Source organism: Dermochelys coriacea, chromosome 25 (genome assembly GCF_009764565.3).
Source record: "Dermochelys coriacea isolate rDerCor1 chromosome 25, rDerCor1.pri.v4, whole genome shotgun sequence".
In the NCBI taxonomy this organism is placed as follows: domain Eukaryota; kingdom Metazoa; phylum Chordata; order Testudines; family Dermochelyidae; genus Dermochelys; species Dermochelys coriacea.
The window spans coordinates 15,278,579-15,298,270 of NC_050092.1; the positions used below are offsets into that span (position 1 = coordinate 15,278,579).

The window sequence follows — 19,692 nt, forward strand, 5'->3', positions numbered from 1 at the left end:
GGAGTCTGTACTGGGACCAGGCCTATACAACATATTCATAAATGACCTGGAAAAGGGGGTAAACAGTGAGGTGGCAAAATTTGCAGATGATAAACTATCTTGACTAGTTTTGTACGTCCCAGGCAGACTGCAAAGATGTACAAAAGGATCTCTCAAAACTGGATGACTGGGCAACAAAATGGCAGATGAAATTAAATGTTGATAAATGCAAAGTAATGCACACTGGAAAACCTACACATATAAAATGAAGGGGGCTAAATTAGCTGTTACCATTCAAGAAAGAGATCTTGAAGTCATTGTGGATAGTTCTCTGATAGTTCACTCAGTGTGCAATGGCAGTCAAAAAAACTAAAGAATGTTGGGCATCATTAAGAAAGGGATAGATAATAAGACAGAAAATATCATGGCCTCTATATAAATCTATGGTATGCTCACATCTTGAATACTGCATGCAGATGTGGTTGCCCATCTCAAAAAATATATATTGGAATTGGAAAAGGTTCAGAAAAGGGCAACAAAAATTAGGGGCATGGAACAACTTCCATATGAGGAGAGATTAATAAGACTGGAACTTTTCAGCTTGGAAAAAAGATGTCTAAGGGGGGATATGATTGAGATCTATAAAATCATGAATGGTGTGGAGAAAGTAAATAAGGAAGTGTTATTTACTCCTTCTCATAACACAAGAACTATGGGTCACCAAATGAAATTAATAGGCAGCAGGTTTAAAACAAATAAAAGTATTTCTTCACACAATGCACAGTCAACCTGTGGAACTCTTTGCCAGAGGATGTTGTGAAGGTGAACAGGGTTCAAAAAAGGATGGTGTCCCTACCTTCTGTTTGCCAGAATTTGGGAATGGGCAACAGGGGGATGGATCACTTGATGATTACCTGTTCTGTTCATTCCCTCTGGGGCACCTGGCACTGGCCACTGTAAGAAGACAAGATACTGGGCTAGATGGACCTTTGGTCTGACTCAGTCTGGCCGTTCTTATGTACTTGTATTCTTTGCCCAAGAGATACTGGGGCTCTTGTTTAGTCTGGCCTCCTCCTAAATCTACTGAAGCTCAGCTCTGGCCTAATTCCAGCACTGATGCTTATGGCAGCAAGTTTTGCCATGCTCAGCTCAACTACCATCCCAGAAGGCAGTGAGGAAAATAGAGAGAGACATGATTAGCTCCAAAAGGTTTAAGTAACATCTTTTCCCCGCAGAATGGAAGCTTTATGGTGGCAGTGGGAACAGCTTGTCTCTTATTCTTTTGCTGTTGTACTGCAATCCATGCCAATGAGAGACAGGCAGCTGGAAGCATGATTTTGTGCAGACACATCTCAGCTGGTAGGTGTCAGACAGGGTAATTGTGTACATATGGAAGAGGAAGATTTGCCTTTCCAGTCTTGCACATTTTTGCTAGCTGATGACTCTTGCAGGGTGGGAAAGCAAAGCAGAGCAGCTAGATTTAGCTAAAGCATATTTTAAATATTTTGTGAGAACAGGCCCAGTTCCATGTTTAAATGAGTGCTGATGAGATGCTGCTCACCTGCTAGCGAAGCATGCTGGATTTGGGAACTGGCTGACAAGGCTCACTGGAAATACATTTCAAAATGCAGAGACAGTTTTATTTTTGTCCAGGGTAAATATTGAATCCAATTTTCTGGCCCATGTTTAGTGAGCACTTTGTCATTTATGCAAGTTTCTGAGGATCCAGGGTGCTGCCAGAGTCAGTTTGTCCATCCTAAATTAACTTCACATCAAAGGGTGACTCAGGCCTCCCACAGATGACAACCAGTCATAAACAGAGTAAGCTGGGAAGACAATGGCTCAAATATCTAGAGTGGAATGAATAGAGAACAGGCTTTCAGATTTGTCCAGGTGGTCAGTACTGACCCTGATGAGAGAAGCCAGAACAAAGTGGACAGAGGGCACAGATAGCATCCCCAAATAGGTTTGAGAGGAAATGGGTAGGAGGCAGTAAGGGAAGGGTTTTTCCTTAGTTTTGGGGGAAAAGTGGTTGATAAGATCTCACACACCAAAGAAGGCTGAAGTAACGCAGGTGCTCTGAACAAGACAGGAGAGGATGGAAGTGACAGGGTCAGTGGTGTGAAGTTCAATAGGCTTGAGGTCACAGAACTGTGCAAGAGGAAGTGGAAGAGTGTGCCCAATTTTGAAAGAAATCATAGTGGAGAAAGGTTTCAGAATAGCAGCCGTGTTAGAAGGGATTAAACTCTTTGGACAGGGACCATCTTCCTGTTTGCGCAGCACCTTGTGCTATGATCCCTGAATGGGGCCTCTAGGCACTACCACACTACAAATAAATAAGGGAACAGAAATGAAAGAGGAGGAGATGGGAAAGAGAGAGCATGCAGTGCTTGATGAAGATCACATCAAGTGAGTCACCAAGATTGTTAGTCAGTCCAGGCCATGATTGGGAGGCCTTATACAGTTCAGCAGAGTAAAGGGAAAGACATCAAATCAGAGAGGTTGGAGGATGGGGTGGGGGATATGGCAGCCACCCAGAGGAGTAGGACAAAAAAGAGTGAGGCAGGTTGCTTGGGTTGTAGAAGATGCCATAGAACAATAGCTGGAAATGAAAGAAGCTTGACAGCAGTGATGCTGAGGGGAGCGAAAAAAGAGTCTGCAGTTGGAGGCAGAGAACTGGCTTTCAGAAAGTGTGAGGAGACAAAGGAAGTGAGATGGAGGTCAATGGTGCACAAACTGGGGGGGCATGCACAAGAGGTTGGGGGTGCAAAGAAACTGGAATCCTGTGCATCCCACAGGACCCCCTGCCATAACAGCGGGAGTGGGATAAAAAGAGTGGGTATTGCAGAGCAGGACAGGAGAGGGATTTAAAAAAAAAAAAAAAAAGTTCTCCCATACTGCAAACTATATGAATGCCCTGGCTAATAGCAGCCACTCTCCAGCCGCCCAGCTCTGAAGGTAGCACTGCCGCCAGCAGCAGCACAGAAGTAAGGGATTACTTCAGATTACAAGTGATGTGGGGGAGGGAGGGTGACCAATGGTAAAGGGGGCACGACTGGAAACGTTTGTGCATCACTGATGTAGATCATGGGTTGCAGTGAACTTGTTACAGGCAGAGCAAAGGAAGGGAAGGTGGTCATAAATGGGAAATATTTGGTGATGCCAGGTACTATACTTTTAGCTCCTTGAGCTGGTCACTCTTGTGCATCCTTTTACTTGAGTAGACCAGTTGTCAATGCCACAGATGCAATCCTGGTCTTGAGCCTGCTGGCTGAGTTGACAGCATCAGCTAGTGCTTCAGCTAATTTTACTCTAGAATCTACTGGATGAAGCTGGGATGTGGACTGCCATTCAACAAGATCTTCACACCAAGGAACAAACTGACAATGTAGTCACAGGCATGGAATTGCAAAGTCTGGAAGGAATTGAAGCAGTTGTTACATTGCATGCCATTTACTTCATGTTACACATCAGGAAGATGGGGTAGTGAACATGCAGGAGTAATAAGAAAATTTCCAAAATGTTCTTTAAAAGCTTCAGTATCAGCAGTTCTGAACTAAGTACTCCCCCCTTGAACAGAAGGCTATGAACTTCAATTCCATCTCAAGGAACAATTTTATTACAACATGAAACTTTTTCAGAATATATTCATACCAAGACCAGTGTTCAGTACAATACAGGAAAACAAAGTCCTGTTTACTTTTAAGACATTTTCCATAAAAATCCTTTTAATACAACTTCTGAAACAAGAGTTTTATTCTTAAATAATAGTTCAGCCACTGTCCTGTTGATCCCCTTTTACAGCTGGTCAGTGTAAAGGAGATGTCCATTTTTAGGTTTTTTCAAAACAACAATGCTAACTTCCTGAGTGGTTAATAGAGAAGGCAGAGGAAGCAAGCAGAAAACCTATCCTAAATAAGAGAGATGCAAAAAAAATAAAATAAAATAAAATAAAATAAAATAAAATAAAAAGGAAACAACAAGTGATTCTGCAGAAACAGGATTACAACAGAGTAATTGTTGGCAACGTCATTTCAGAAGCAAAAACACTTCATTCTGCATAGTCTTCTAGCAAAGAACCATTTTGTTCACTAAACCCCAAGACCAGAAAGTGCTTCTGTGTCTCCACAGGCTGATGATGTGGAATTAATACATGCTCTTGGCCACCAACATGATTGTTTGCTTTTTTTCTGGGTAAACTACTACAAGGATTAACACAGGAGAAGCAGTCAATTTAAAACAGCCACACAAACATAAAAAAAACAAGTTCTGCTTAAATAAGCAATCAAAATAGAAAGCTAGCATCACAAGTTACTCAAGTCTGGAGTGGGAAAAGGAATCACTTTACGGTGGGATTGGTGCTACAAAATGGCATAGACATTAGCATTATACAAATAATAATAAAAAATACCATTCTGAAAACTTTGCGCACATGGTTAGATATCATCGCCATACAAACTATACAGGGAAGGATATAAATAAGTGTTTTGACATAAAAGCCCAATACTTGCAATGTGTCAGTTTCTGCAAACACTGCAGTTAGAAAAAACACACATGCATTATCAAATGTAAACATTTACATCATACAAAACCTTAGAAATGCTGGAAAATGCCAGAGGGACTCTTCTTACAAAATCCACCAGCACAAGAGGGAAAGGGAGTTCAGACATTACAACTAAAGATAACTGAGACAGCACAAAGTGTAGTTTATTACACTTTTAATAAAAAGGTAGAGCTCTAATTAAATGCTCCGTTCACTCAGAAGCCTCTGTGGAATGTCTATATGTTCTGAAAGCACATCCTGGGGAAGGTTTTAGAAATTAGCTTTTTGCAGAATACAGCAGAGAAACTGCAAATCACTGAAAACAAACAAAAACTCTTAATATTTGCATGAATATTCTGAAACCTGGCCCAGGGAAGGAAGGAAACAGATGGATAAATTCCAGTTGTGCTTTTCCTAACCAACTCTGTCTCATGTGGAACATCTCAGAAAAGATGATCAAACTGATTAATTTATTTTGGCTCAGAACTATTTAAATCTCTCTCTACAAGAAAAAAAAAGCATTAAACACAAACAAAAACCCTCTATACAATTATAAAAATCAATCTTGTCTAAAACAAGCGGTCTGAAAACAAGTTCCTCTCTCTCTCCCCACCCCCCATTCTAAATAGTCACTAGTAATTAGTAACCCTTCAGCTAATTTTCATTTGATTCAGACACACAGGTCCCTACCTGAAAGGGGGTTTCAAAGAGGATGGCTCTAGACTGTTCTCAATGGTAGCAGATGACAGAACGAGGAGTAATGGTCTCAAGTTGCAATGGGGGAGGTTTAGATTGGATATTAGGAAAAACTTTTTCACTAAGAGGGTGGTGAAACACTGGAATGCGTTACCTAGGGAGGTGGTAGAATCTCCTTCCTTAGAGGTTTTTAAGGTCAGGCTTGACAAAGCCCTGGCTAGGATGATTTAACTGGGACTTGGTCCTGCTTTGAGCAGGGGGTTGGACTAGATGACCTTCTGGGGTCCCTTCCAACCCTGATATTCTATGATTCTATGATTCTATGAATGAGCTTTGAGGTCTGACAGATCTATCAAATCCCTAGTTTGCCTACTTATTACATCTTCATTGGCAATCCTTTTGCTCACACAAAGCCTGAAAAAACAAATACTTTCAGAGGATAGGAATAGGCAGTACAGTGCTGTAGTTCTCATGCATGATACAAGATGGGGTGATCACACAAACTCTTACAAACCTCTACAACTATCTAGGTTTTGCCTATATGTCTAAAAGTACAAATTGACCATTGCATGGACATTTAAAAGTGTGCCCAAGCTGAAAGAGTCTTTGGAAGTCAGACCAGGAGAATTCTACTTTTTCTTTTCCTTTAAAAAGTTTAAAATTTGAAGTTATAAATGTTGAGATGCTGTTAATGTGGCAGGAATGCACAAGTGCCAGCGGAGCATCACTGAGTCCTTGAAAGCTCACATAATCTGCCCAGATGTCATAAAAAGAACCCCACACTAGAAACCCAGCACAACATGCAAAACCCCAACTATTATTTTCTGTTTGAGGGCTGAGTTCCTGTTCTAGCCCCTGAACAAGGCTGACACAATAGAAACAGCCAATGATACATTCTATTTGTGTTTTGTTTATTAAAGAATATACACTTTCCAAGTGAGTTAGGAGAGCTTCAGTTTGGAAAAGCTAGGCTGGCAGGTATTCCTGCCCTGCCCTGCCCTATTCCTAGGAGTTGCCATTGAGAGCATGGTTATACGGGAGAGAGGAAAAGGACATACCTGGGGTAGAGGAACACATTAAATAATTACATCATCTTTGTTGGTGATGAGATTTGAATGAGGGATTGGGAGGAGAGATGTTCAAGGTTTTTTTTTTTAAAATGGAAAATGGACAAATTGGCAAGTTCCTCTAAAGAAATCTCTTAATGTTCCCTCCATTCCTGGTTCTACTCATAGTAAAGATCTTAAGAAGGTGCTTCTTGTCAAGTCAAATTTATAGTCTTTCTTGTCTCCCTTTAACATGGGAGCACAATATGAATGGGACCAGGCTAGCCAAGAGCAGCTGGAAAACAGGAATAGTTAAACAAGGTTAGATATCTGGTGCCAAGAGGTAACCTGCACTTGGCTGCTTATTCAGCATGTAAAGCCAGTGGCAGGGCTTGTAGGCTCACCCTTTATAACAGGGCCTTGAGCTGAACAATGACAGTCCTCACATGCCGCAGATTCAAGGAAAGGTAGAAAGCACTGAGGGACATCAGCCAGGCCAGACTTTCCTTGCCCATCGCATCTAGTCCTCTGATTTGAACTAGAAGGTGCATGAAGACAGGGAACACAGGACCTAACAATGCGACAGGAAGAGGATAGATATTGCTCATAGGCTAATCCCAGCTTTGTGGTTCTTTAGCTGTTGTCAAACTGCTTCTTAGGTGTCATCTTCTGATTCCAACAGATGGAATCCTGGAGTGTCTTATAAACTGACACACTAAGACATATTCTAGCCCAATATATCACGTCTCTGTAACATGATTTAAAGGAGTCTAATCCCTTCCTGCATCCCCCCTTGCCAGCAGCACCTCAAGTGAAAATCCCTCAATTTCCTCAGCTGCTAAAGAGCAATTTTGATCAATCACCAAATGCCAGGATATCCCCAAGTGCAGTCTCTTGCAACTAAGATGAACATGATTAAATCACTCCTGATGAGCCAGCTGGGTGATCGTCATTACCATGACAGATTTCAGAGTAGCAGCCATGTTAGTCTGTATCCACAAAAAGAAAAAGGAGGACTTGTGGCACTGTAGAGACTAACAAATTTATTTGAGCATAAGCTTTCGTGAGCTATAGCTCACTTCATCGGAATGCATTCGATGAAGTGAGCTGTAGCTCACGAAAGCTTATGCTCAAATAAATTTGTTAGTCTCTACGGTGCCACAAGTCCTCCTTTTCTCATTACCATGAGGCAGACATGGTAAGATTCTCAGCAGAGTTTCTTGCTCGGTGGGGAGGAAACACAATTAGCACCTAGGAGGGAGCAGCTCACCTCACTCTGCAGAAACCCCTCTGGCTGAGCTAGCAGCGACATTAGAAGGCTCTGAATATGTTGTCACTCAAGAAAGATAACCGCAACATGGAAAGAACTGGAGGGAACTTCTGTAGGTTACTAAAACATTCATTTTCTACCCTGAACACCATGGCTTATATGCAGCATCAATTAATATAAATGGGAACTGGCCACACACAGCAAGGGAATTCTCACTCTCACTCACAAAATCAATCCCATCTTGGCAAATGCGCACAGAGCCCTGGGGCCTTGCTGCCCTTTATAAGTACCACTGTGCCCTAGAATTGGCTAAGTCAACATGTCAGAAGAAGTGGAAGAGTAAAGGTTCAGTGCACATACTAAAAAGGAGCTGGTGTTTGAAATGTATACACAACATTCCTGGGGAGAAATGTTCAATGCCAGTGACAGCACAAGGCCAGGATATGGAAACTGTTCAACAAGGTTTGTCTGGGATTTATACATTCCTGGTGGGCATCAATCACACGTGTGTCCCCTGCCCAGGAGCATCATAAAACACCAAAGCAAAAATTCTTCCCAAACAAATATATTGGGGAGAGGGAAATTTATACCTAATTCTGAGACATCTGGCATTGGCAAGAGTTGGGTTCTGGACTAGATGGACCATTGGTCTGTTCCAGAACATGAATCCCATCATTATAAAGTTACTGCTTTTACCTTCAATGAAGACCAGCTCTTCTGGGAAGAATAAGACACCTGTATGAAGATCAAGGCACCAAGACATACCCTGCTGTGCATATCCCTACCAAAAAACAGTATTTTAAAGCTTGGCTCTTTACTGTTTTCTTTGCGTCTTGCCTCTTGAAACTGACAATAACAAAAGGGGCAAAACTAATGGTACTTAGAAATGATAGAACATATAGTGCATTTCAGAGGTGGGATTATAAACATTTACAAAATAATGGTAATGCTTTCCCTAGCACAAAAGTCAGTTGAGATGCCCTCAGATGCCTCTTCTTAGCTTATAAAGGTAATAAATTAGTTATAAGGATTCACGTCTAGTCCTTTCTATTTACAACAGTTTAGGTCCTGCTGAGGAAACGCCATCACAACAGAGCAGCTTCCTTAGCTCTACAAAAATATTAACATCTTTCCAGTTAGTACAAAAACCTTTTGTAAGTAAATTCGTCAAATTATTCCCCATTCCTGCCAGGTCTGATGTTAAAAATGTTTCAGGTGCATTTAACTCTCACAAAATGCAGGTATGTAATTTGAAGAGCGCATCTCAGCAGCTGGATGGTGTGCCAGTCTCCAACGCAGATGTGCTTTTTCTGGAAGCTGATCCCTTGTGGAGTTCATGCAGAGTTGAAGATGCCCTGTCACTGTGTTGACTGTTCACCATTAGCGGTTCCTTTTGCTAAACATGTGGCTATTATTCATCCTTGACTTTTTTACGAGCTTGATCATGCATCTTTTGTTGATTTGTGCTGGGCGTCTCAGCTTCAGTGCACTCATGCTCCTGCATTCCTGAGTTCCCCCACAACTTCAGCCTTGGAGGCGCTTTGCTCAGCTGGGGTGAGCCCACCATGCCCTTACCACAACATGTCCTATGCGGGGACCCAGAAGCTGGTGAGGGCTCTTGCCCCGCACAGAGCTCTCTCTGCTCCCGGTTCTCTCTACACTGGGAGGAGACACTCTTGTATTCCACTGCTGTAGTTCCATCCATTTGTTCAGTATAAACCCTGGCCATCAACTGGATAGGGTAGGACCCTTGGCATTCCCACTCAGCTGTGTTCGTCTCCTGTTCATTGCTCTCCGACCCTTGAACTGCTATCTGGGGCACCACAGTAGGCATCTGCTCTGGGTTTGGGGGCTCTGAAGAGCCACCAAAAGCTGAACTTGGTCTGGTCTCCACCCAGGAAGCTGCATGAGGGGAAAGTCTCCATGGTGAATGCTCCTTGTCCGGCTTGGCTTCTGCTTTCATGCCATCCTCACTCACAGGCACCAGCTCTGGCTCATCGAAACTCACTTCTTGGACAGCTTCTTGCTTTTTAAAGGAGTCTCTGCGCTCTGACAGGTTCAGCCTCCTCATGACAACAACCTCCTGGTCGCGGTCATGCCTTTCCCCTGTCCAGTCTCTCATTCGGGGGGTCCCTGGGTAAGCCATAGCACAGAGCTCTCCCACCTGGATAGGAGTCTCCTGCTCCCCGAGAGCCTCCCCCATCCCATCTCCTGGAGGCATTTCCAGTGTGAGCTTCCGACTGCTGATGGTTTTCTTTTCTGCTAGGTAGGTAGCTATTTTCTCAGCAGACTGGACTCGTTTTAGCAGAGGGGACCTGGGGCCTTCGGCACTCCTGGGCCGAGACGCTTGTCTGACAATGGTGGGGGGAGACAGGGTCTTGCCCTGGAAGGAATGAACGTTTTTGGTATAAGTTGGTAGTGGCGATGGGGACCTCTGAGGAGAAGGTGGCTGTGGGACTGAAGAAGGAGTACATGCGAGGGGAGATGGGGGAATGCTGCTGGTGGACTTGCGACGCCCCACCTTGTAACGCTGACCACTGAGCTTCGGCACTAGCCCATGAAGAGAGCTCGGTCTGATATGTCCTGCAGGAGAGGTGGGGGTGCTAGAGGATGGGGAGGTGCTCTGTGGGGAGACAGAATCTGCCAGAGAGAAAGAGAGATCAACTCACCCGAGATGAATACTATGCTCACAGTCCCTACACATCACAGGGCTCGGGCAAGGTCAGCATTTCCGGCATCAGTCTCACATATGGTGGGCCTGAATGAGATGTCTGCCAAATCAAGGCACTTCCTGAATGGTTTGGAACCTGGCTACCTTACTCTGAGCAGCACTGCAAGTTACAGGGGGGCCCACAGGTTCCAATCACTGCATACAAACCCAGCTGCAACTGCAGCCGACCTAGTGCTCCCTCTTGTCATTCTACCCTGTGCTTTTATACACTGTGTTTCTCCATCCTTGCCCCTTACTGTGAATTTACAGGGAATATTCATTTACTCTGGAAGATTATTCCCAAGAGCCACTATGATCCTCAACATGTCAAAATACCTTTCAAAAGGCAAGTTAGCAGTTGGGGCAGACAAGCCCTTTGACACAAAGCACTGTTGCCATAAACGCATGAGTGACAGAGACACCCATCTGTACAAGTTAGCATACGTGTTCTCCTTTGAGTGGAGCAGGCTTACAGTGTCCACAAACCCCAAAGGGAACCCTGGAGACACAGTCATATTCCCAGCCTTGATGCTGTTGCAGGAACAGCCTGAGGGCACACGCTATACAGCCACATACACCACCCATGGAATGGACAGAGCAAGCCATCTCACAAGTAGCAGAAGCTGTAGTTGGGTGAGTGATCAGAACTAACCCCTACCTAGTGGGAGGTCTGGAGCAGGGCTGCGGCAGGGAGTTGTAGGTCCAGGTGACAGACTGTGTGTGGGAGATCCTGGAAGGCTCTCGCTTGATGACAGGGAGTGATGGAGGCCAGATGAGAAGCTCCGGCTGGTGTGCAGTACTGTCGTTTGCTTGGAGATCTTTTTGAAAAGGCACTTTCTCCTTTGAGATGAAAAAAGCCCCAAGGGCAGGATTTACATGGAAGGGCCCATTAGAAACAAACTTCACAAAACCGCTTGTATTCCCCTTGGGCATTAAAAAACAAGATTTCTCCCAAGTCTGTCTTCTAGGGAGGTTTACAACTCCAGGCTGAGTTTTCAGCCAAGAACTCAACACTTCAGGATTCTGCATGCTATGAACTATGGGGAAAGGAATTTACTGCATCACCATTTCAGACAAAAGATGCCTTATAAAAATATTCTGTAGCAAGCTGCAAAGAGCCAGATCTGCCAACAAGCACATATAGGAACCTTACCATTAAAAGGCAAGTGACAGAGACACCCACCTGTACTGCAGCCATTAACATCCATGGAATTTTTAAAGGAAAAAATCTCTATTCTTTGCCCTTGATATCCACAGCCTGTTTCACTGAGCCTTCAACCTGTGTTCCCCAGGGTATGCTATAACATGGCACTACCAGGCATTGTGGCTTCAAGAAGCTGAGTAAATTCTCACTCCTTCTGTTTGTGTGAAGCAAGGGGATGCTGGCCCAAGAGTAAGTACAGAAGGCGCTGGTCTCTTTGGCTAACATTAAGTAGCATTCGCTAGTTAGGAGAGCTTCTCCCTTGTGGAGGCAGCATTTAGACGTTTTCCTTCCCTATGTTAAGTGAATAAACTCAAAGCTCCCCAAGATGCTTCAGGGCTCACACGCCAGCTTCTCTTCAGAGCTACACAGAGATGCCCAATAACAGAAGTCATCCTGTTCCCAGTCTATTTCTACTCACCGGTCCTGACTGTCCCTTTTCCTGCTTTTCTTACTCCTTCTGGCCATCCTGGTCTTGGAACTGTTTTTCCGAGCAGGACCAATTTTGATGGAGGTGTTCTCCAGGGCGGTGGTTCGCAGTGCTACTTTGTTGCCACTCTGTGAAATGCACCAAGAGAGTTGTTGTGACACAAATGACACGAGCATGTTTACAGCAGATTATAAAGCCAGAAGGGCCCATCAGAATCATCTTGTCTGACCTCCCGTGGAATAAGTGACCTGGTCCACCAAGCCGACAGCAGGAGTCACTGTCAGAGTTGGGATCAGGACTCAGATAGTCTTGGCTCCCAGTCCACTGTTCAGACTGCTAGATCATGCCTCACTTATGGCATATGGTAGTAAGGAGGCTGAACTTCCATTTCAATGGTGCTCTCACATTGAAGCTTGAGTCTCCAGCACAGCCTATGGAATGCACCACTGCCCTGAGGGGCCCCCCCGTAATTAATTGTATTGAGGAAGGGTGTAAACCTCATTAAAAATATATCGTCTGTGGGCCACTGTACGTACATATGCTTGTCTCACTGTCACTGAGTGAGGAGACAGGACTATAAGGGAGCGGACCCCCCTCTCCTCAGGGCCCAGTCTGTGGAACATAAAGGTCCCAACCACCCCGGAGAATTGCCTGTTGAAGAGACACACGTTTTAGGCTGCCAGCATCCACAGGGAGAGCTGCATTTCTGCCATGTGGTCTCTAGAGCAAGGGGGTTCTCAAACTTCTTCTCAGCGTTTCTAGATAGCACTGTGTTGGATATGCAGCTGTTCTGCAATAATCTATCAATGCTGTATGCTGACCTGGTCACTGGGATATTACTGTATACACATACTGATCTAGTTTAACAGGGGGCTGCAAGGAAAAAGAAGCAGGAAGTGAAAAAATGTCTCAAGATAAGCCTCCCCTCAGCCAACACTTGCGGGCTATTATGGGCTATTGGCTCTGAGGACTCAGGCTCGATATCCTGCTGAGCTTACAAGACTGGTTTTGTCCAGAAGAGTCAAAGCCCAAGAACATGGAACAACAAAAGGACTACAGCAGTTTAAAAGGGACACACTCTGAAGAGAAGGGTAGTTATTCTGGGGAACCAGACTTCAGACAAGTGTTGGGTATGTCTGAAGAAGCTAGTCCTGCCTACAGTACTGTTGGGCTGGTAAGCCACAGACATGCGTGGATACTGTTTGTTGAATTAAAATCTTCTTTTCTGAAGAAGCTTTGTTCCTACTGTTAAAATAAGCAATAGGTTTAAGAAGGCTGTTTGGTCACACAATCCTGAAGGGAAGAACCAGGTGTCTGAATTCTACTGGACCTACTGGCTAAGTATGGTCCGTACGTACACAGGATACTACAGCCCGGGCCAAGTCTAAGAGTGAGAGAAGTGTGAAATTACACTCTGGGATAGGCAAAGTCATGAGGCCCGACACCTGTGGGGAACAGCAAGAGACCGAGGGGACAGCTAGCCCTGCAGTCATGACAATCTTCCCACCCCTTCGCAATCATGCAGCCCCCCCTACCTTCCCCCCCATTTGGGATCTCATAAAATCCTTAAGCCAATTCCAACCATTGCTTACATGGGAGACTACATACTGCTGGATATTCAGCTTCCTTTAATAGAATTTGGCAGTGGGAAGCAAGGAACAGCAGCCAGGCCCCAGTGACCTGCCAGCTCTGTACATCCCATGTTTGAGAACTCTGCTTCAGGGGAGCAGACACAGCATGTGAGTCAGAGCCACACTGTCATAGGGCAAAGCCAAGCCACAACAGAGAGGGGTTATCGCTGGACTTCTGCTGATTTGTGAATTTCCTCTCTCTCTCAGATAATTAAACAAAAAGTTTGCTGCTCAAAGTCTTGAACAGCAGCTCGCTCCCGGGGGCTCAGGAGGCGTGTGGAGAGGGAGCAAAGTGTTAGAAGGAGCTCCACAAAGAGAGCAAAGCACCCGGTGTCACATTTACACCCAGAGCAAGCTGCTTACCTTCAGCAGCAGCTCCACAACATCCATGTGAACTAACCCTAGCACAGACTCTCCATTCACGTGTGTGATGAGATCCCCAGCTCTCAGCCCAGCTTCCTGGGCAGGACTCCCATCTTCCACGCTCTGGAATTGAAGAACCAGGAAATGTTACTTAGGCAGATCCTCAGGATTATTCACACAGCATTTAGGCTTCATTGCCAGTTGGCGCCACCTCCCTCTCCTCTTGAGAGAGCATTGGTCCCTTTACACCACTGATGCTCAGCATGCAGAGCACCGTGCCTTGAGCAGCGCAACACTGCTCCCTTCACGTGCAGAATCCCCAGTCAGTGACTTACCCACACCATGTGATGCACTGTGTACACATCGCTGTCCCCCATATACACACGAATGGCGCGCAGGGTGAAGCCGTATTTCTTTCCAGAGCTGTGGATGATGATGGGCGGACGCAGGCTGGTGATGCTGAGGGAGGAATCCCGGCTCGGGGACGAGTCCCGAGAGGATGGGTTGGAAGAGAGAGAGTGTGGGGAGATGGGGCTCATGAGGGCTCCGCTGCCAGAGTCATCTACAAACAACAGACAGTGTCCGTTTCCCCTTGGTTCGCACATGCCTGCCAGCACTGCGCAGCGGGGAGTCATTCCCCTCACACCAAAGAGTAATGGGGCTGCCAAACTCTGTGCTATTAACAGGACTTGGCCTGGCAGACAACCATATGCAGAAACTTCTTTGCCCGAGTGAGGAGCACCTCAGTCATCTCACTTCCTTACCACTGTCTGTACAGTTTGTCTCCCTTTGCTACTCTGAAGATTTGCCAGCTTCCCTCTCACCAAGAGCTGGTTCCACTTTCTGGCTCTTGTTCGGTGTTATCACTTACATGGGTCTCACTGCCAAGGGGGACAGAGGAACCCAAGAGGGCATAACTGAGCAGGAACTGCCTGGGAACTCTTGTTGGTAACGCTCAAGCTGTTGAGAGCATAAACACAGACAATAAAAGCTACAAAGGGCTGCCATTGTGGGGCAGGGCAGCTGGGGCCAAAGTGCAGGAGTGCATGGTGGAGTTGTTCCAGTCTGAAACATGCGTTCGCTAATTATACAGCTAACACTGGGCATCAGATTCACTAGCTGCTTCCCACTGACCTGAGGTGATGATTAGGGACAGGGCTGAGACAGAAGCAGATTTAGGCACTCTGCTTCCTGAAGACACTCTCTGCTTCTCCGGAGTGTTCTTCGGACTTCCCAGCCTGCGGCCCACCCCAGGCTCCAGGGCTCTTGGGGTGGAATTCTTGGTGCCAGTGCTGTTGCTCCGCAGGCGGATGCGGTTCAGACTGACAATATCAGCTGGACAAAGAGGGAGGAAGGGGGTCAGCAAGCTGGTACTTCTTAGGGGCAATAATGCCATTGCAGTGCCATTCTGCAGCTGGCCAGCTGGGGATGATACTGAATCATTCACTGGAACAGTATCAAGTCTAAGAGCCACTGCCCTTCCTGTCACTTCCCCCTGCTCATAGGTAACCTCCTTCCACAGGAACTGGCAAGGTTTAGACTCTGCTACTAAGCAAATGCCCAGCCAGGGCCATCTTGTTCCCAGTGGTTATTCCCACACATGGCTGTCTCCCCAGAAATCCCATCCCCCATTTGGCTCCCTCTTCCAGCAATTGCTCCCTCCTTTAACAGAATAGCCTGTCAGTGTCTATTCAAGGGCACATGTGGGGCATGGGTGTAGCACACTCAGCACCCTCACGGACTACACACGCTGCCACGCCACCCCTCCAAAAGGGATAAAGGAAAGACAAGCTAGCACACACAAGGGAAGCTATCACCGTCCCCTTGAGGCACGTGATGAGCCCCCTACCACCAAGTGATGCAAGCTTGAACGTCCAGCCATTCTGCACAGTGCAGGATGTTCAGAGCATAACACACCTGCTCCGGAAGTCTCCAGCTGTACTCATCAGGGAAATGATGGGGAAGAGAGAAGAGCGTAGAGTCTGCATGCCGTGCCAACAGGGCATAAATACAGAGGGTCTCACCTGCCCTGGAACCTTGGGGAGTAACAGGGAATCCTGGAGCTAGAATTACCTGGAGTCTCCCCAATGGCCTGGGCCTCTACCAGCCAATCCAGCGTAAATGCCCTGCACAATGTATATAGGCGGCTTCCGCAGTAGAAGGCCAGACACAACACTGTCCCAGACTTAGCACAGAGCTTTGCCAAATGGCAAAGGTGACACTTGCAGTATCCTTAATACCCAGCTCCGCCATCCACAGCCCATGTACCTGATAACGCTGAGGACTTTGCCGCTCCTCCTGCCCCTGCTTCAGGGTCCCCCAGCACAAACATCGGTCTCTCAGCCTTTACGGAGCCTGGGCAGGGGCTCTCATCTTCAGAGGAGAAAGCAAACTTTGGCATGGTCTCCAGGCTGAAGGTGCTAGTGAGGGTGGCAGGACTGCAGCTTCGCTCATGCCGGGAGGAGTAGGCCGTTGAGCCACAGGACGTCCACGATCGGAGCCTATTGATAGGAGAGAGATGGTCTGAGAGAGTGACTGAAGCTGGGGACAGACACAGCACCATCACCATACCATAGGGCATAGCCCACTTGGGCCACTTCTCCAACTTCAGGCATAACTGGACTGCTAGCAGCCAAGGACCCTGCTATGGGGACTTCACCATCTCATTGGGGTTCCAAACCAGTCTTCTAGGAGCAGGACTCACCCACTGCTGGATCTCCTGCCGCCCCCTCACCAAGGGGACTCTCCCACCCTCTGTCAGGCGACTGCTGAGAGCAAATCCCTGTATTTTACCTAGAGCAGAAGCAAAGCCCAGTACAAATAAGTGGCAGTGGCCAGGGTTGGCTGAGCTGCCAAACCATAACAATGGTGTGAGGTCCACACACTCCACTCATCCCTGCTGCCTTCGGGAGTCCGCTTTCCCCTAGACTAGGTGTTCTCAAACTGGGGGTCGGGACCCCTCAGGGGGTCACGAGGTTATTACATAGGGGGTCGCAAGCTGTCAGCCTCCACCCCAAACCCCGCTTTGCCTCCAGCATTTATAATGGTGTTAACTATATTAAAAAGTGTTTTTAATTTATAAGGGGAGGGGGGCTTGCACTCAGAGGCTTGCTGTGTGAAAGGGGTCACCAGTACAAAAGTTTGAGAACCAGTGCCCTAGAGGCACAGGAAGCTCGTGCTCCATGGAGGGAGATCTGGACAGTATGCACCCAGTGGAGGTTCAGCCAGGTCTCTGCAGCCTCGTCCCTCCCAGCTCACCTGGTCTCTGTGCCCGATAGCCGGCTCTTCTCTTCATCTCCTGAGCTCCTGTCCCACCGCTCTGTTCTGTCCTCTTTGTCCTCACTCTGACTGCGCTCAGAGGATGAGAAGCTCAAGTTGGAGTGAGCTGCCAAGTACTCAGAGCTGCTATAAACCTGCAGCAAAGAGGCCACATGTTAGAAGCCAGCAGAAGGTGGAGTTCAGCCAGGAACTTTACACATTACGGGCCAGCCTCTGCCGGCATGGCTCCACCAAAGTCACTTGAATTACCGAAGCTGAGAATCTGACCACATCTTTACAGGAATCACCAACCCACCAATGAATTGCAGCCACCTCTGAGGTCAAACAGCTACCACATCTCACAGCAACTCCACACAACAATTCAGGACAGAGTGAAGAATAATAAATCCAGGAGTGTTCTAGGGAGCAACCAGCCAAATGGGACCTTGGTGAACACTCCAGGGTTAATTCTCCTACCCTGGGGGCATGGTGCCATGGGATCCTTATCCCAAAAAAGTCAAGATCCAGACCTGAGCTGTCATGAAGGGCAGCACCTCTAGCAACATCTGCCTCCTTAGCACCAGGCTGGGGTGCTGGGTCAGTGCTCATTTGGAAGGAAGAGCATCCCCCTGCACCCGTGAATCACCAGCAGCCTTTCCCGGAGCATTCCATGCAGAGCTTTCAATGGTGCTCCTGCAGCAGGTGAGCCGACTCCCTGGGCTTTCCCTTGCCTGAGAGCTCAGAAAGCCCCTCTCAGGTCATTAGTAAAACCTGTGCTCTGGCAGAGAGTGACAGCTGGGGGCTTTGGCCCTACCGGAGGGGGAAGGTCTCTCTAAACCCCCAAGCCCACTTGGTTCCACAGGGGCATTTCCAGTACCTTGCTGAAGCGGTGAGAGCATGATGAGAACTGGCCGATTTCCACAGATGATTCCTCATCATTAGTTTCCTCATCCTCGGAGCCCAAATGACGGTACCTTTCAGAGCGAGCTGAAAGCAAGAAGTGATAATGCAACCAGGACTGGTCCTCCCATGAGGGTGGGTCAATCCTCTAGGAAGCTACAAACCCAGCAACTTGGCCACACTCATTGTTTACAGAAAATAATATCTCCCCTACTGTCTGCCAGAGCCCCTCACCGCAGAAATAAAGGCTGAAGCAGGGATACCATCACTGTCACATGGGGACCAGTTCAGAAGGGCCCTGATGGCCAAATGGCACAGGGGAAGACCTCTTGCTTACCGTGCCAGAGGGCCAAGGTTTAAATCCCAGGGAAGCCCTGGCACAGAAGTGAAAGTTATTTTCTTTTGCTAATGCTAGGAAGTTTTCGAATGGATCTTAAAGCTCATGCTTCAGGACTTACGCCAGTCTAGATAATAGGGATTAGGTTTCTTGCAGCTTCCTGTGAAGTGTCTGGTTCTGACCAACAACAGATAGACTCCTGGAGTAGATGGACTATGGGTCTCATCTGGTCCAACAAGTCCTATGTTCCTCAGCGTGTGAACAGAACATACTTTAAATACACCAAATTTCTAAGTAATTAGGTCACCTGTGTCACAGGTTTGCAGGAGTGGGGGAATTAACCATACATTTTACAACCCCCAAAGTGCTCCCCAGTGAGCCTCAGGTTACCGTGCACTCAGCCTTGCACACTCCTTTAACTCCAGCTTTAATCCCTGATGCACCATTGGTCAGCTATGTGGGTACAAGAAAAATCAATGCCTTCAGGCATGCAGGGCAGAGCAGCAGGAGCTTTCCTCTCGAGACACATCGCTGAGGGCTGTGGTCTCCCAGCATGGATGTTTCTTTTCCACTTCCCAAGGCAGTTGAGGGGAGCAAAGCAAGGTGCAGCCAGAAAGCCCCTTCACTGCTTGTTAGGAACCATCACCCTGGTGCCGGTTTTTAGTTTTATCTGCAACACCATTGTCTGTATGCAAAATCCCACAAATGAACTCTTCTGGCCACAGCCCTCTGCACTCAGCCTGATCTGCCAGTCCCTCCCGCTGCGCCTGGCAGGTAGTGCATCAAGGAGGTTCTTGAGCCAGGGGCACCATCAGCAAAGGGCTTATACGAGCAAATGGAAGGAGCTGGCGCACCTGGAGGCACTGCCGCCTGAGGAATAACCAGGAGAATTTCACTCCACATAGCAATGACTTGATCATTCATTTCTACAGTGAAGTCACTGTCAGAAATTTGCCCACAACTTCCTGGAGAGGGTTTCTTTGTTCTGGGTAATTCTACCCAGACTCACTACTGGGACAGTGGAATCAAAGAGGAGAAGCAAGAATTGGCCTTACTGTCAAAGTAACTGGTATCATCCTCAGCCTCCAGCTGGGGAATGAATTCAGCCTTCTGCCGCAGCAGCCCATTCCAGTCCAGGTTGTGGAAGAAGGAATGATGCTTCACCTCATGGGCGCCACCTGGTGTCCAGCAGAGAATCATGTAGGTTAGAGCAGGCATGACTTCAGGTCCCAGAGCTGTCCCCTTAGCCCAGGGAGTGCTCTCACTTTGGAAGCAAGTTTATATTTATCTGACCCCCCAGTGCAGATGGCTTGGATAGAATGGAACCA

General features: G+C 47.0%; 1 protein-coding gene and 1 long non-coding RNA gene across 14 annotated transcripts in view; one reads left to right on the top strand and one right to left on the bottom strand.

Moving 5' to 3' along the window:
* The first annotated feature begins 1,222 nt into the window (after positions 1-1,222).
* LOC122457460 lies at positions 1,223-4,232 on the top strand. The gene is made up of 2 exons (XR_006276983.1): positions 1,223-1,338; positions 3,296-4,232. It is a non-coding gene; the product is annotated as an uncharacterized LOC122457460 (long non-coding RNA).
* Positions 4,233-6,375: 2,143 nt separating this feature from the next.
* MAST3 (microtubule associated serine/threonine kinase 3) overlaps positions 6,376-19,692 on the bottom strand; it is a 74,525-nt gene continuing 61,208 nt past the window's right edge. For all 13 annotated transcript variants that reach the window (XM_043502545.1, XM_043502543.1, XM_043502538.1 and 10 more), the window contains 10 exons: positions 19,420-19,542; positions 18,005-18,114; positions 17,128-17,282; positions 16,138-16,370; positions 15,004-15,204; positions 14,205-14,431; positions 13,870-13,992; positions 11,867-12,003; positions 10,903-11,084; positions 6,376-10,174 (listed from right to left, as the gene is read on the bottom strand). In XM_043502545.1, the coding sequence (XP_043358480.1) occupies positions 8,946-10,174; positions 10,903-11,084; positions 11,867-12,003; positions 13,870-13,992; positions 14,205-14,431; positions 15,004-15,204; positions 16,138-16,370; positions 17,128-17,282; positions 18,005-18,114; positions 19,420-19,542 (2,720 nt within the window). In that variant the 3' untranslated portion in view covers positions 6,376-8,945. The remainder of the gene's footprint in view (positions 10,175-10,902; positions 11,085-11,866; positions 12,004-13,869; positions 13,993-14,204; positions 14,432-15,003; positions 15,205-16,137; positions 16,371-17,127; positions 17,283-18,004; positions 18,115-19,419; positions 19,543-19,692) is intronic.